At 43.2% G+C, this 13,885-nt stretch overlaps 1 protein-coding gene across 1 annotated transcript; it reads right to left on the bottom strand.

Moving 5' to 3' along the window:
- Positions 1–5,245: 5,245 nt before the first annotated feature.
- LOC143704183 (G-protein coupled receptor 4-like) lies at positions 5,246–6,103 on the bottom strand. Its single transcript, XM_077197428.1, has one exon. It carries the CDS (start codon positions 6,101–6,103, stop codon positions 5,246–5,248), a length of 858 nt encoding a protein of 285 aa, XP_077053543.1.
- Between the last annotated feature and the right edge of the window lie 7,782 nt (positions 6,104–13,885).

Raw genomic sequence — 13,885 nt, 5'->3', positions numbered from 1 at the left:
ACATTGCATCAGACATATCATATATCATATTTTTTTACTTTATACTTGCTAGGAAATGAATTGAAATTGAACCTTTGTATAAATAAGAAAAGTATATTTTAAAAGAAGATTAAAGGAAAAAAGTACCAATTAATGACATTGTGTCAGAACACAGCAAACATGAAGAAGTGCTTTTACATTTTTGTTCAAACTTTAAAGTAAGATTACCCTTTGAAAAGTGTAATACAAACCCTCATTGGTGTAAAATTAGCTCTGCCGATGTTCTGACGAGTAAGTCCATGGAGGCCTCCAAGTCGTTCCGCCATCTTGAAAACTATAACAGCGGAGAGGGACAAAAAGCACTAGGCTACCTCAACGCGTTTCTACAACACGTTTTCATTCAGAGCCGGGTGACTGAAATCATCTGAAACGGACACAAGGAGGTCAGTGAGGGGCGCTTGTCACTCCCCCGGCAAATTTGAAAGATTGCACGGCACTTCATAATGCAATCCTCGTAGCCATGATAAAGCTTAAAATTTAATCTAAAAGGAAACGCGACCGGCAAAGTCAAAACGAGGGTAAATATCGGGGTGGCTTTTCCCAGGTGGATAGAGCTAATGAAGGAAAAAGACTTTGAAAGGGACACCGAAGTCCTGCCTTCTCCTCGACAGTTAAGTCAGTGTTATGGTCTAAATTACAAGCTTTTTCATTCCGTGGTTGTGTAATTCATTATATAGGCAACATAACGGTAAAACGTGTGTAGTTAAACTCGATGAAGTGCAATTGGACGACATCTCGTAGCTTTTTGGCACATAGCGGTTACCGTAGTTGCAACATGCATTTGAAAAAGCGAAGCCTAGAGAGTGCTATGCGTTTGAATGCAAAATACAATTTCACCGCTAGATGGGGAAATTCCTACACCGCGTACCTTTTAAGGACTAAGCTATAGGGTATTTAACAAAAAGCCTCCAAAAATGGAGGAAGTCAAAGGGGCATGCTTCCCTCTATAGTATCATCAGCTCTCTCCAAAGTCTGTTCATGTGGCCTGTCGCATCAACAAAGGCTAACATTTTAAAATTCTACATATATTTTGAGTAGATAACCGATAGTATACTCCAGTAAAGGGGTTCACCCTGTGTGTTTCCACAATGAATAAGGATAGTTTGGGAGATACAAGAAAAGTAAAAATGATCTTATACATACAATAGGTCATAGCTTTGAATTAAGACGAGTAAAATTAAACATTCGCTCAAGACAAATTATGCTACGTCATGGAGCACAGGCACATTGCGTCTCTGAAAATGTGTGGTGATTTTCTAAATGATACAACTTAATCTAAATAAGAGCAATGTAGAGTCCTGGGGGTTTCTTTTAAAACAACAAAAACATAAGATCTAAGACGCCAAAGCCCAGTTCTTGATTTATAAAAAAATTTATTTTATTTTTTGAAAAAACGATGTTTAGTAAAAAATAATACCTTGTATGAAAATCATTTATCATACAGAAGTAAATGATGCGATTTTAATAAAACTTTACAGATTTGATTTAAACGGTCTTTTAATTTTAAAATATCTGATTTAAAATTTTAAGATTATGCTTTTAAACGAGTTTAATATGAATAAAACAGTGAAAAGCAGACTAACTTTGCATATGCTTGGGGCATTATGACCCCAGAGGCTCATCTGGCCTGTCACTCCTCTCGTCTCTGTGAGGGTGTGAAGCTTCATCTCACCCTGTAGTTTATCCCTGAAGGATCTGGTAGGGTTTTTGTTTATGACATCTTTTTTTTTTTTTTTTGTTAATTTTTTTTATTGAAGGAGAAAGGGAAAACAATACAACAATAACAAACAATACAGAATTTCCATTCACAGATAATATTTATCCTTTCCCCCCTTTTTGTTTTTTCCTCCCACTTTTTAAACATATATGAACATGTGCCCGGCCACATATACACATTAAAGAAAAAAAAAATAATAATAATAATAATAACACCCCCCCCCCCCCCCCCCAAAAAAACAAAAAAACAACAACAAAAAAACAACACTCTAATAAGAATCATTAGAAATAAGTAAAGTAGATCACAGAGTGTCTGTTAGAAATAATAAACAACCCCCCCACCCACTCAGCTCACCATGACCAACACACATATTGCTGGTTAACTATGCAATACAAACAGTACAATAATAACAGGCACACATTCAATTGGGTAGTACCTTTAAATTTGTGAAATAGGAAATAAAGGGTTGCCATTTATGGAAAAATTTGACTGTACATCCTCTCAATGTATATTTAATTTTCTCAAGTTTTAAAAAATACATGATGTCTCTGAGCCAACGGGAGATAGAAGGATATTTAGCAGACTTCCAATGTAGCAATAAGGAGCGTCTTGCTAGTAAGGATGTGAAAGCTATGATGTCCTTTTGTGTACGGTTAAGTGCCATTGAGGGGTCCGGAATTCCAAATATAGCAATCAGAGGACAAGGTTGGAGATTTACCCCAAGAACAGAGGACATAATATTAAAATAAGCCACCCAGAAATCTACCAAATCAGGACAAAAAAAAACATATGGCTAAGATGACAGGGGGAGCCATGGCATTTATCACATTTGTCTTCTACTTCCGGATATATTTCAGAGAGTCTAAGCTTAGAGAAATGTACCTGTTTATGACATCTTAAACTATTTGGGTTTTTTTTTTAGCTAGTTTCTACTACTTCTTTTAAGTTCTATGAAAATGTAAGGAGTTTTTATATTTCATATTTATATATATTTTAATTTAGCTAAAACTAAGGTTAAATTGTTTGAATACATTTTGTCATTATACATTGAGTTATATACTTTATTTGATTTTATGGAACCAACTTAGTGTATGAGAGTGCAAAACAGTATGTAAAAAACAATGTAAAAATGCAGTTTTCTGTGATCATTTGTGAACATTTCACACAATGTGTGAGATAACTTGTGAGAGCCGCAAATTTCAAAGTTCTTTACATGCACCCTGATAAATAAAAAAAATACAGTCATGTTTTCCCCAGAGACCATCGATATAGCATATTTGTTTTTATGAATTCATTGAATTTAATTAAAATCATATTTTTAAAAAGATCTATTTCAAACTTTTAATGCTTATACACTATGAAATAAATTTAGCAAACATTCACAGTCTCATTCTGATCACTGAACACACCGCTCTGACTGTCAAACGCTGGTGTGAGAGAGAGAGAGAAAGAGAGAAATACTCTGGGGTTCTTTTCAACTTTAAATGGTCAATATGGACATCTATGTGATAGGAGCTACTTCAACCCTGGTGAAAATGTAAGATGATTTTATTTTTATCTAAATCTAGCATAATTGGTACAGTAAATTTGTAAAATATTTATTTTAAATGAACAGTGCTTTTCAACTTCAGTAATTTAGCAAGGTTTTTTAATGAACAGCATGATTTTCAACTTTAGTTAAATTAGTAAACTATTTATTTTATATATGATATATTTTAATTTATACACTTTTAAGGAACACAATGCTTTTCATCAGGGTGTGTAAGATATTTCTCAATGGGCTCAGGAACGTGTCACAAAACAGATACCAGGCCAGCCACACGCTGGTGTGACAGAGAGAAAAGACTTCAGGGAGAAACACTTGTGGGTTTTTTCAACCATGGTGAAACAGTAAGATGATTTTATTTTTGTTTAATTTATATACTTTTAATTGAACAGCATGGTTTTTCAACTTGAGTCAGTGTCAAATTTGTGAATGACTAAATGTAAAATTTATAACTATTTCATTTAAATGAACACAATGCTTTTTCAACTTTAGTCAGATAAAATTCCGGCGTCCCTAGCAATGTGGGAGTGGGAGTAGGATGGAGGGGAATTCCTGCTTTGACACACACACACACACACACACACACACACACACACACAACACATAGACGCGCGGTCCCTATGTTTTGTGCAAGTGTGTGTGTGTGTGTGGTTTTAGTAAGATTTTATTTTATATTCTTTTACAGAACAGATAAACTGCTCAGGAATGCTGGGGTGGTGACAAAACACCAGCTTCAAAGACAATACATCTTCAAAAGTAACTATTATCAAACTAACTTCAAAAGTAACTATTATCAAACTAACTTCAAACGATCAAACTAACTGTCACACATCCATCATTTTGACAGAAAGTTTAACCGGAAGGGCCGGAAATTAGGTCAAAGGTAACAGGAAGGGGCGGAACTAGGTCACAGGTAACAGGAAGGGGAGGAACCGGAAGGGCGGGACAAGGGGCGGGACAGGAAGGGGAGGAACCGGAAGGGGCGGGGAAGATCAAAGGATAGCCACGCCCACCTGTCAATCAATCAGTTTGACAGGTGGTATAGACTATTTACTACCAGTGAGCATAGATCTCATGCTATCAACAATTTATTACCTGCATGCTTGCTTTTACGGCTACAAAACGTCAAGCCATAAGAACTTCTTTGTACAAAAAATGTTAAACATTTGTTTTACACATGTAAATGCAATGTAAAATCATGATACTCAAGAAGTGCTAAAAAATGAAAACAAAAAATAAGTATTTTTGCTTTGATATAATACAAAATTATATAGAAATAAATGTGCTAATTTAAAATTTAATTTACAATATCATTTAACATGGTACATTAACCTGAATGCCTACTGTTGTTGTTCATTTAATGGACTGTGAAAAACAAATAGAAACTCACTGCAGTGATCTATGGCAACGCTTGGAAACATGAGTCATAAATGATTTGCTTTTATTTGAAAAACATACAAATTGCTGATAATACATAAACAGAAATCTCTTGAGTTAAGAATATTTTCATATTTCGTGTTTGAATTTTAAACTAAAATAAAAAAATAAAAAAATCAGGGTATATGTACTTCTGTATGGATACTTAAAGCCTTAGGATATTCCGTTATGGGATAACAAAAAGTCAGTGTGTTCAAACAACTGTATCTTTTTTCCTGGTCAGTAATAATGGTAATAACTATCACATTGTATGGTCACATGAGATCCTGCCATTAAACAGCCTATTGTCAGCTTTCTGTAAAATTTCAACAGCAAAATGATTTTGAAGCACAAGACCATTAAAAAAGAAGAAAAAAAGCTACTTCTACGGTAGTGGGCGAAAGTGATTTCCAGAGGGGATATATGTTTTGTATAACCCTAAAATTTAAGTTAAACAATCAAAATATGAGTAAAATATTGTATATATTTAAAATGTTAAAAGAGCAACCTCACACAAATGAGAGGTGTTAGGGATGTTTGAAGAAGGGCAGTTTCCGAACTCGCCAGAGAAAAAGAAGAGCACGTACAAAACCACCCAACACAAAACAATACAAGCTAACCAGGCTTAACACTTGAGTATCTTGCTGTAGCAGAATATAGAAGAATCCTCTCATAACAAAAGGCAGAAATAAAATTAGCATAGGGACAGTCAGTATTAGAATGAGATAAAACGCTCTTCTCTTCATGTGGTTTTCCTCCTCTCTCTCTCTCCCTCTCTCTCCTGGCCCTGACTGCTTCAGAGCTCTGAGAACAGCCACAAGACAAAACAACTGGATGGAGAGGAAGACAAGGAATTGCAGGAGTGAAAACCACATAAAACTGAAATGATGTGACAAAATAATGAATATGCAGAGCACACAGGACCCAAGACCCGTTATCCAGACTGCAGTGCTGCAGATCACTCTATATCTGAGAGGTTTGTACTTCAGAAAGGTTACAGGATGAACCACTGCCAGGTAACGCTCAACACACATCAGACACTGAAACACCGGACGGATGGTGATCATGTTTCCTGATAGAAACTTTGCTAGAATCAAGAGCACTTGGGTTTGGCGGATTGGGATCATTCTCAGTAGATTGATCAAAGAATACAGAGACAAAATGACCTCACAAACAGAGAGATTGAGGTTGAAGAACTCTGATGCAACTCCATTTCCTGTTCCTGTGACAATGAGCCATATAACATAGGAGTGTGTAGGAAGACCAAACAGGAGACTAATGCTAAACAAACTAATCCTGAAAAAGTCCAATGGTTCGCTTTCTTGTTCTGTAAGGTTAGTTGATGGGAACACCTTACATGTGGGATCCTCAGAAGAGCAGTTCATCGCTGTAGGCTACTTCTCAATTTCAGTTAGTATCTGTGTGAAAAAGATCAAGTTAACATAACTTAAATCTTAGCAGAATCGAAAGTAAATTAAATAAATGTTGTTGCTATGCATGTTGCTACATTGTAAAAAAAAAATATATATATAGATATACAAAATTGTTTAGAAGAAAACACAATTTCAGTCTTTTTAATTCAAAATTGTACCTTTAATTCAATGTGTTACTTGCCATTTTTTTGTCATTATTTTTGCAATTTACTAGCAATTCCTGAGTGAAAATTGTTTCAAAGTATATCCCCCTGTCTTCTTTATAGTTTTTCACCAGACCTATGTTATTGTTCAATTACTTACTAAATTAATTGCACACCTAAATGATGAATGACAAGTCACACACTAAAGTTCAATACTTACTTTTAGTGGTCTGTTATTATCATGACTATTTTGTTTGGCTTAACAAAACAAGACGTTTACATTACATTATACATTTTACAATATATATTTTCACCTGATGAAAGTATTACTTTAAACATGTTTCATTGCCTATACATTGCATCATCTTGTAGCTTTACATAGAATTCAACTTAAAGTGATAACAGATTTTTTTTTTTTGTAAAACTGTAATAAAATATTTAGAAGAGGAGATTATTACCTTGAGAAGCAATTTTCAAGCAACCGGGTCCCATTTAATAAAAACACAGACAGCATGTCATTTTTAACACATTTTTTCATTAACTACAGTAAATGAAAATTTTAAAGAGAAAACTGTTTCCTCAGGAGCAAAAAAAAATATTCCAAAAGGAAGCACGGTATTCCTCAGTAAAGGACTTGCTCTGCTGTTGCATCTTTCAAACACACTATATACATACTGAATATTGCCAAGGAGGCCTTACATGCAAATGTATCAAGCATAACCAAAAGACAGATGATGCACATCTAATGAAATGCTTTTGTCTGTTTCGAACAAACATTACATTAACATAAAATGCCAATTCTAAACAGTGCAGAATAAACATTGTCTGGGCAGCAGACACGCTCTCTCAGTGTAAATCTAGACTAAAAACAAATCTCTTTAACCTTTAGCATACACATAACACATTATCAACTTCTATAATTCAAATCATGTCAAATGTTAGGCTGCATAAATTAGGTCAGCCGGAACCATAACACCTGATGTACTCGTTACATCAAGAAGAATGGCATCTACGCTAATATTAGTCTCTCTGTTTATCCCGAGGATTAACGTAGTCTGCCGGATCCAGGCCTAATGTAGATCTGAAGGACCTGCACCTGGACACGACGACAACGCAGTCCTGAAGAACATTTTCATCTCGTTTTAACAAAACCGTGATAATATTGATAATCACGATAATTTTGGTCACTATAATCGTGATATGACATTTTCATACCGTCCCATCCCTAGCGCGCATCCCATCCAATAAGTCGCAATAATCTTTGTGTTTTATTACTATTGATATGAAACAAAGTCTCAGATTTCAAATTACGTCCATTTTCTTAAGAAATTCAAAAACATAAATACCTTTTTGGCACTGTGGCGTGAGATTGCTCTGGCGCTGCTCAGCTCAAGAGAAACAGCAGCGCGGAGTGCACATGATCTTCTCTTACGCCTTAAAAGACAATTCCGGACAAAAATGGGGTAAATAACACATGGGTACCGAGTCGACCGTTCTCTGGGATGCGTTTTTATTATAATCGAATGTACCCAGCTTTATCGTTAGTTTTACTTTTACCACAGATTAATTTATAACGCTAGTATATAGGGCATAGAATAAGTAAAAATAAAAATCACTAGCTAATACCACTAACAAGGCTAGGAGTTTAAACAGACATTAAGTCTGTTCAATTAACTTTAGTTTACAGCATTCTTTAAGAGATTTGTTTCCCTTGAGAATTTGCCATGTATTGTACCCTACCTGTTATTCAAAATAATCAATATTGAATCGAATTGGAAGCTTGTGAATCGAAATCGAATCGAATTGTGAAATTTGTGTCAATACCCAGCCCTACCAATTACCTTTACTTGTTACTTACTAGTTGACAACAGTGGATAAGCTGGAAGCGTTAATAAGTTCATACATTAGGAAATGGTTGGGAGTTCCACGCTGCCTCAGCAGAGTAGTAAAGGAGTATTGCAGCTGCCAGTCTCTGCTTTAACCGAGGAGTTTAAGTGTGCCAAGGTCAGACTGGAAATGACTTTAGCAGAGTCACGCGACAAATGTGTAAGGGAGGCAGCCCCTGTGGTAAAAACTGGTAGAAAGTGGTCAGCAAAGAAATCTGTAGTAGAGGCAAAGGCTGACCTTCAAATTGGGGATATCGTGGGACAGGTACAGCATGGAAGAGGGGGGTTTGGGCTTTTGAGGGGGTTTTTTAGCTCCTCCTAAATGGCACAAGGCAGGCCCAGCTCAAAGGAGGAAGCTGGTAGTCAACGAGGTGCGAAAGCAGGAGGAGAGGATGAGATGTATAAAGGCCATTTCCCAGGCCAAGCAGGGAGAGTGGATGAGATGGGAGAGTGTGGAACAACGCAAAATGGGCTGGCAAGACCTTTGGTCAGTGGAAGAGAGTAGGATCAGTTTCCTTATTAGGTCAACATATGATGTTCTCCCATCACCGCAGAACCTAAACCTCTGGGTAGGAGAGGATCCGTCTTGTCCTTTGTGTTCATCACCTGCCACATTAAGGCACATTTTGACAGGATGTAAGGTGGCTCTTAGCCAAGGTCGGTTTACTTGGCACCATGACCAAGTATTGCGATGTTTGGTTTTAGCATTGGAAGGCAAGCGTAGTATGACCAATAAGTTGCCGCCTCTTCTAGCAAAACATTATACGCAGAAGACAATATTCCTCCGCCCAGGCGAGCAACCACCAAGAAAAGGTGCTAACACCAATTCTTGCCCAGGACAACTGGAAGCTGCTAGGGACTGGAAGATGCTGGCTTATCTTGATCAACGGCTTATTTTTCCACCTGAGATTGCCACCACTAACCTACGACCAGATATTGTTTTGTGGTCTGGATCAGCACGCATTGTTCAACTGATAGAGTTAACAGTGCCATGGGAGGATGCGGTAGATGAGGTATATGAGAGGAAGAAACTGCGGTATGCTCATCTGGCCACTGAAGCAGAACAGCGAGGATGGAGAGTCCAGGTTTATCCAGTGGAAGTGGGTTGTCGAGGTTTTGTGGCACACTCTACAACCCGGTTCCTCAGAGACGTCGGATTCAGTGGCCAAGAGTTGCGTCGCACAGTAAAGAACTTATCTGAAGCAGCAGAAAGGAGCAGCAACTGGCTGTGGTTGAGACGGAAAGATTCTAGCTGGCTGTGTACAGGCCGCCATGCTACGGTTTCGTAGAATTCTTGAAAACTTGAAGAGTCTGTTGGTTTATTTGTATAGGTTGTATAGTATTTACAGTCATTACGTTCCTGTGTATATTGCGTGAATGACGGGTGGTTGGGCAGATATTGTGTTTTGCGGTAGGTGGTATGCCATACGGAACCGTTGCCACTGAAAATGCATATTAACGCACCAGCTGTGTAGTAAAATGACTACACAGCTGTCACTATACAGTATGTGCTGATGACACTGGACAAGAGAGATGAAAATATGAGATATCATATACCAAAGCTGGGAGTAACGTCTCGGTTACGTATGTAACCCTCGTTCCCTGAGTAGGGAACGGAAACGTTACGTCGGATGGCGACGAATGGGGTTTCGCTTAGAACACCTATCGACTTAGAGTATTACAAAACGAGCCAATGGCAAAGAAATGCCATGGGTCTGCGGAATTTGCATAGCGTATCTCCGCCTTACCTCGTGGGTATAAAAGGAGGACGCCGGCAACAGGCAGATATGTTTCTTCGCTGAGGAGCCAAGACTGAGCTCAGGCGATCCCCGCGGTACAGCGGAAAGTGGCAGGAAGACGTAACGTCTCCGTTCCCTACTCAGGGAACGAGGGTTACATACGTAACCGAGATGTTCCCTTTCCTTGTCACTCCGAGTTACGTCGGATGACGACGAATGGGGTTACCAGTCTGATCACGCCACCTTCTCAGCTGTCTTCAAGTGCCCTGCGTAAATCTGAGATCCCTGTCGTGAGACTGGCACGGATGAAGGACTCCTATTTAGCACAGGAATACCAAGGAACACTGGGGAGCATATCCCAAAGTTTTGGGGAAATATGCAATTACTGCCAACCCAGAGGGGGGGACTTAGAGAATACACATATGACCCGAAGGAGACATATGGAGAACACTGGGGTGTCCAGCCGCAGGTGGAATATTTCAACCCAAGGGGTGGCAAGGTGGCTTGCCAAGGGAAAGACACATGCTCAAAGAGGCTTACAGTGGAAATACACATGTGGGGGTCGCTCAGAGGAGGGACCATGCACACGGGAGGCACCTAGCCGACGCGCAGGCAATAGACACTGGCGCCAACGTCAGGAGTGCTGGAGGAGCTCAGGGCTTTCGGGGAAGCTCACCTGAGGAGAATATCGCACGTATCCAGTCCGTGGAGTTGAATGGCGAGCAAGTGAAGACACCTGAGCGGGTCCGGTACTAGCTGGTTGAAGCGAGTACACGAGAGGACACTGGCTCCACTCGGAGATTATAGAATCTGGCAAATGTGTTAGGTGTCGCCCAGCCTGCAGCTCTGCAGATGTCTGTTAGCGAGGCGCCATGCGCTAGAGCCCAAGAGGATGCCACACTCCGGGTGGAGTGGGCAGTCACACCAAGGGGGCAGGGTCGACCTTGCTGCTGGTATGCCAAAGCAATGGCGTCCACTATCCAGTGACAACCTTTGCTTTGAGAGAGCCTTTCCCTTCAGCTTCCCACCATAACAGACAAAGAGCTGGTCTGAGGTCCTGAAACACTGTGTTCTGTCTACATAGGCGCGGAGAGCGCGTACTGGACAGAGCAGTGCCAAGGCTGGGTCTGCCTCCTCCAGGGGCAGCGCTTGCAGGTTCACCACCTGGTCCCGGAAGGGGGTGGTAGGAACCTTGGGCACGTATCCAGGCCGGGGTCTCAGGATCACGTGAGAGTAAGCCGGCCCGAACTCCAGGCACGCTTCGTCAACGGAGAATGCGTGCAGGTCCCCTACCCTCTTCATGGAGGCCAGTGCAACCAGGAGCGCTGTCTTCATTGACAGGAACTTAAGCTCAACTGATTGTAGAGGCTCAAAGGGAGCACTCTGCAGGGCAGTTAGAACCACTGAGAGGTCCCAGGGAACGAGAGGAGGGCGAGGAGGATTTAGTCTCCTCGCTCCTCTCAGGAACCTGACGATCAGGTCGTGCCTCCCCAACGACTTACCTTCAACAAAGTCATGCTGTGCGGCAATGGCGGCGACACAGACTTTTAGGGTGAAGGGAGACAGCCTTCGCTCCAACCCATCTTGTAGGAAGGAAAGCACGACACTGATCGAACATCTCCGGGGGTCTTCTCGGTGAGAAGAGCACCAGTTGACGAAGAGGTTCCACTTCAACGCATAGAGATGTCTCATGGACGAAGCTCTAGCGGAAGTGATGGTAGCCACCACCGGTGGTGGTAGGGTACTCAAACCTACCTCGTCCCATCCAGGAGCCACACGTGGAGGTTCCAAAGATCGGGACGAGGGTGCAAAGGGTGCCCCGTCGCTGAGAAAGGAGGTCCTTCCTCAGAGGAATGGGCCAAGGAGGTGCTGTCGCGAGGAGTACAAGTTCGGAGAACCAGGTCCGGGTGGGCCAGTACGGCGTGACCAGAATGACCTGCTCCTCGTCCTCCCTGACCTTGCGCAGGGTCTGCGCAAGAAGGCTCACTGGGGGAAACGCATATTTGCGGCCCCGCGGCCAGCTGTGCGCCAGTGCATCCGTGCCGAGCGTGCCCTCGGTCAGGGAATAGAACAGGGCGCAATGGGTCGAGTCGTGAGAGGCAAACAGATCTATCTGAGCGTCCCCGAACTGGTCCCAAATAAGCTGAACCGACTGGGGATGGAGTCGCCAATCTCCCGGGAGGGGCTGAAGCCGTGAGAGCTCGTCGGCTGCACAGTTCAGGGCTCCCGGGATATAAATGGCATGAAGCGACCTCAGATGCTTCTGACTCCAAATGAAGAGGTGGCGGGTGAGTTGCGACACTCCGCGGAAGCGCAGACCGCCTTGATGGTTGATGTACGCTACAGTGGCGGTATTGTCTGAGCGGACTAGTACGTGTTGGTTCTTGAGCACGGCCCGGAAGCGGCGCAAAGCAAGACGTACGGCCAGCAACTCAAGGCAATTGACATGCCAGAGGCGACGGGGTCCTGTCCAGGAGCCCGCGGCAGCACGTCCATTGCACATGGCACCCCAGCCCGTGGAGGAGGCATCTGTCGTTACAACAACATGCCGCAAAGCTCGTTCCAGGGGCACTCCGGCCCGTAGAAAACTGAGGTTCGACCACGGGGTGAAGGTCTGACGGCAGGTCGGAGTAACTGTTACTCGCAGGGTGCCGTGTTGCCATGTCCACCTCAGGACTCGGTCGCGAAGCCAAAGCTGAAGCGGTCTCATATGAAGCAATCCGCGCGGCGTTGCCGCGGCTGCAGAAGCCATATGCCCCAGGAGCCTCTGAAAAAGTTTCAGTGGAACCGCACTCTTGCCCTCGAACTGTCTCAGGCAAGTCAGCAGTGACTGCGCGCGCTCGCTCGTAAGCTGCGCGGACATGGCGACCGAGTCGATATCCATACCGAGAAAAGAGATCCTCTGCAAGGGGCAAAGTTGCTCTTCTCCCAGTTGACCCGAAGGCCCAGACGAGCTAGGTGCCGAAGCACTAGGTCCCTGTGTTCGCAAACCTGAACTCGAGAGTGAGCTATGATCAGCCAGTCCTCGAATAACTCAGGATGCGAACCCCGTGTTCCCGAAGGGGAACAAGGGCAGCCTCGACGACCTTCATGAAGAAGCGAGGAGACAGGGCTAGCCCGAAAGGGAAAACCGCGTACTGGATGCTTGCCCCTCGAAAGACAACCGAGGAGAATGGAGACATGAAAGTAGGCGTCCTTCAGGTCGATCGCTGCAAACCAATCCTTGGGCCGTATGCATTCGAAAACGCGTTTGAGTATCTTGAACGGCATCTTGTGAAGGGAGCGGTTCAGCACGCGCAAGTCAAGGATTGGCCGTAACCCACCGGTTTTCTTGGGGACAATGAAGTAGGGGCTGTAGAAGCCGGACCTCATCTCGGCTGGAGGGACAGTCTCGATTGCACCCTTCGCCAGCAGGGTGGCAATCTCTGCTCTCATGATGGGGGCATAGCCACCGACAAAAGTGGAGCGGACTCCCCAAGCGGGGAGGAGACCGTGCGAACTGAATCGCATAGCCGAGCCTGATGATCTGCGCGACCCAGCGGGACAGACGAGGAAAGCTCTAACCAGGCTCCCAGGAACTGAACCAGCGGGGTCATGCGAACCACAGGCGTCCCCCCGGAGGGGCAGCGAAGCGGAGTAACTGGCCCAGACGTGGACGGCATAGCGGCCCGATGTGGGGGCACAGTTAGCAACCGCGCCCTGGCAGAGGGGACCAGGGGAGGACCAGGCTGGTCGTCCCGTTTGGGCCTGCTCTGCCAGGGGTCTGGCGACAGAGGGGGACAGGGGCGAAGCGGTCCGTGGACGGCACGCCGTGTCAACCACCTCTGGGACAGAGGGGGACGAGGAGAGCACGGCTTGTGGGCGGCGCTCTGTGACGTCCGAGAACTCTCTGTGCTCAGAGACGGCAGAGTCAGCTCTTTGGAGAATAAGGATTCTTCCCCGGCCCTCCCCCGGGAAAAGGAGTGG

This window comes from Siphateles boraxobius, unplaced genomic scaffold, assembly GCF_051911475.1.
Source record: "Siphateles boraxobius isolate OS27281-9 unplaced genomic scaffold, OSU_SipBor_1 11, whole genome shotgun sequence".
NCBI lineage: Eukaryota > Metazoa > Chordata > Actinopteri > Cypriniformes > Leuciscidae > Siphateles > Siphateles boraxobius.
The sequence above is the reverse complement of the archived record's forward strand: the minus strand, read 5'-3'. Positions and strand labels throughout refer to the sequence as shown.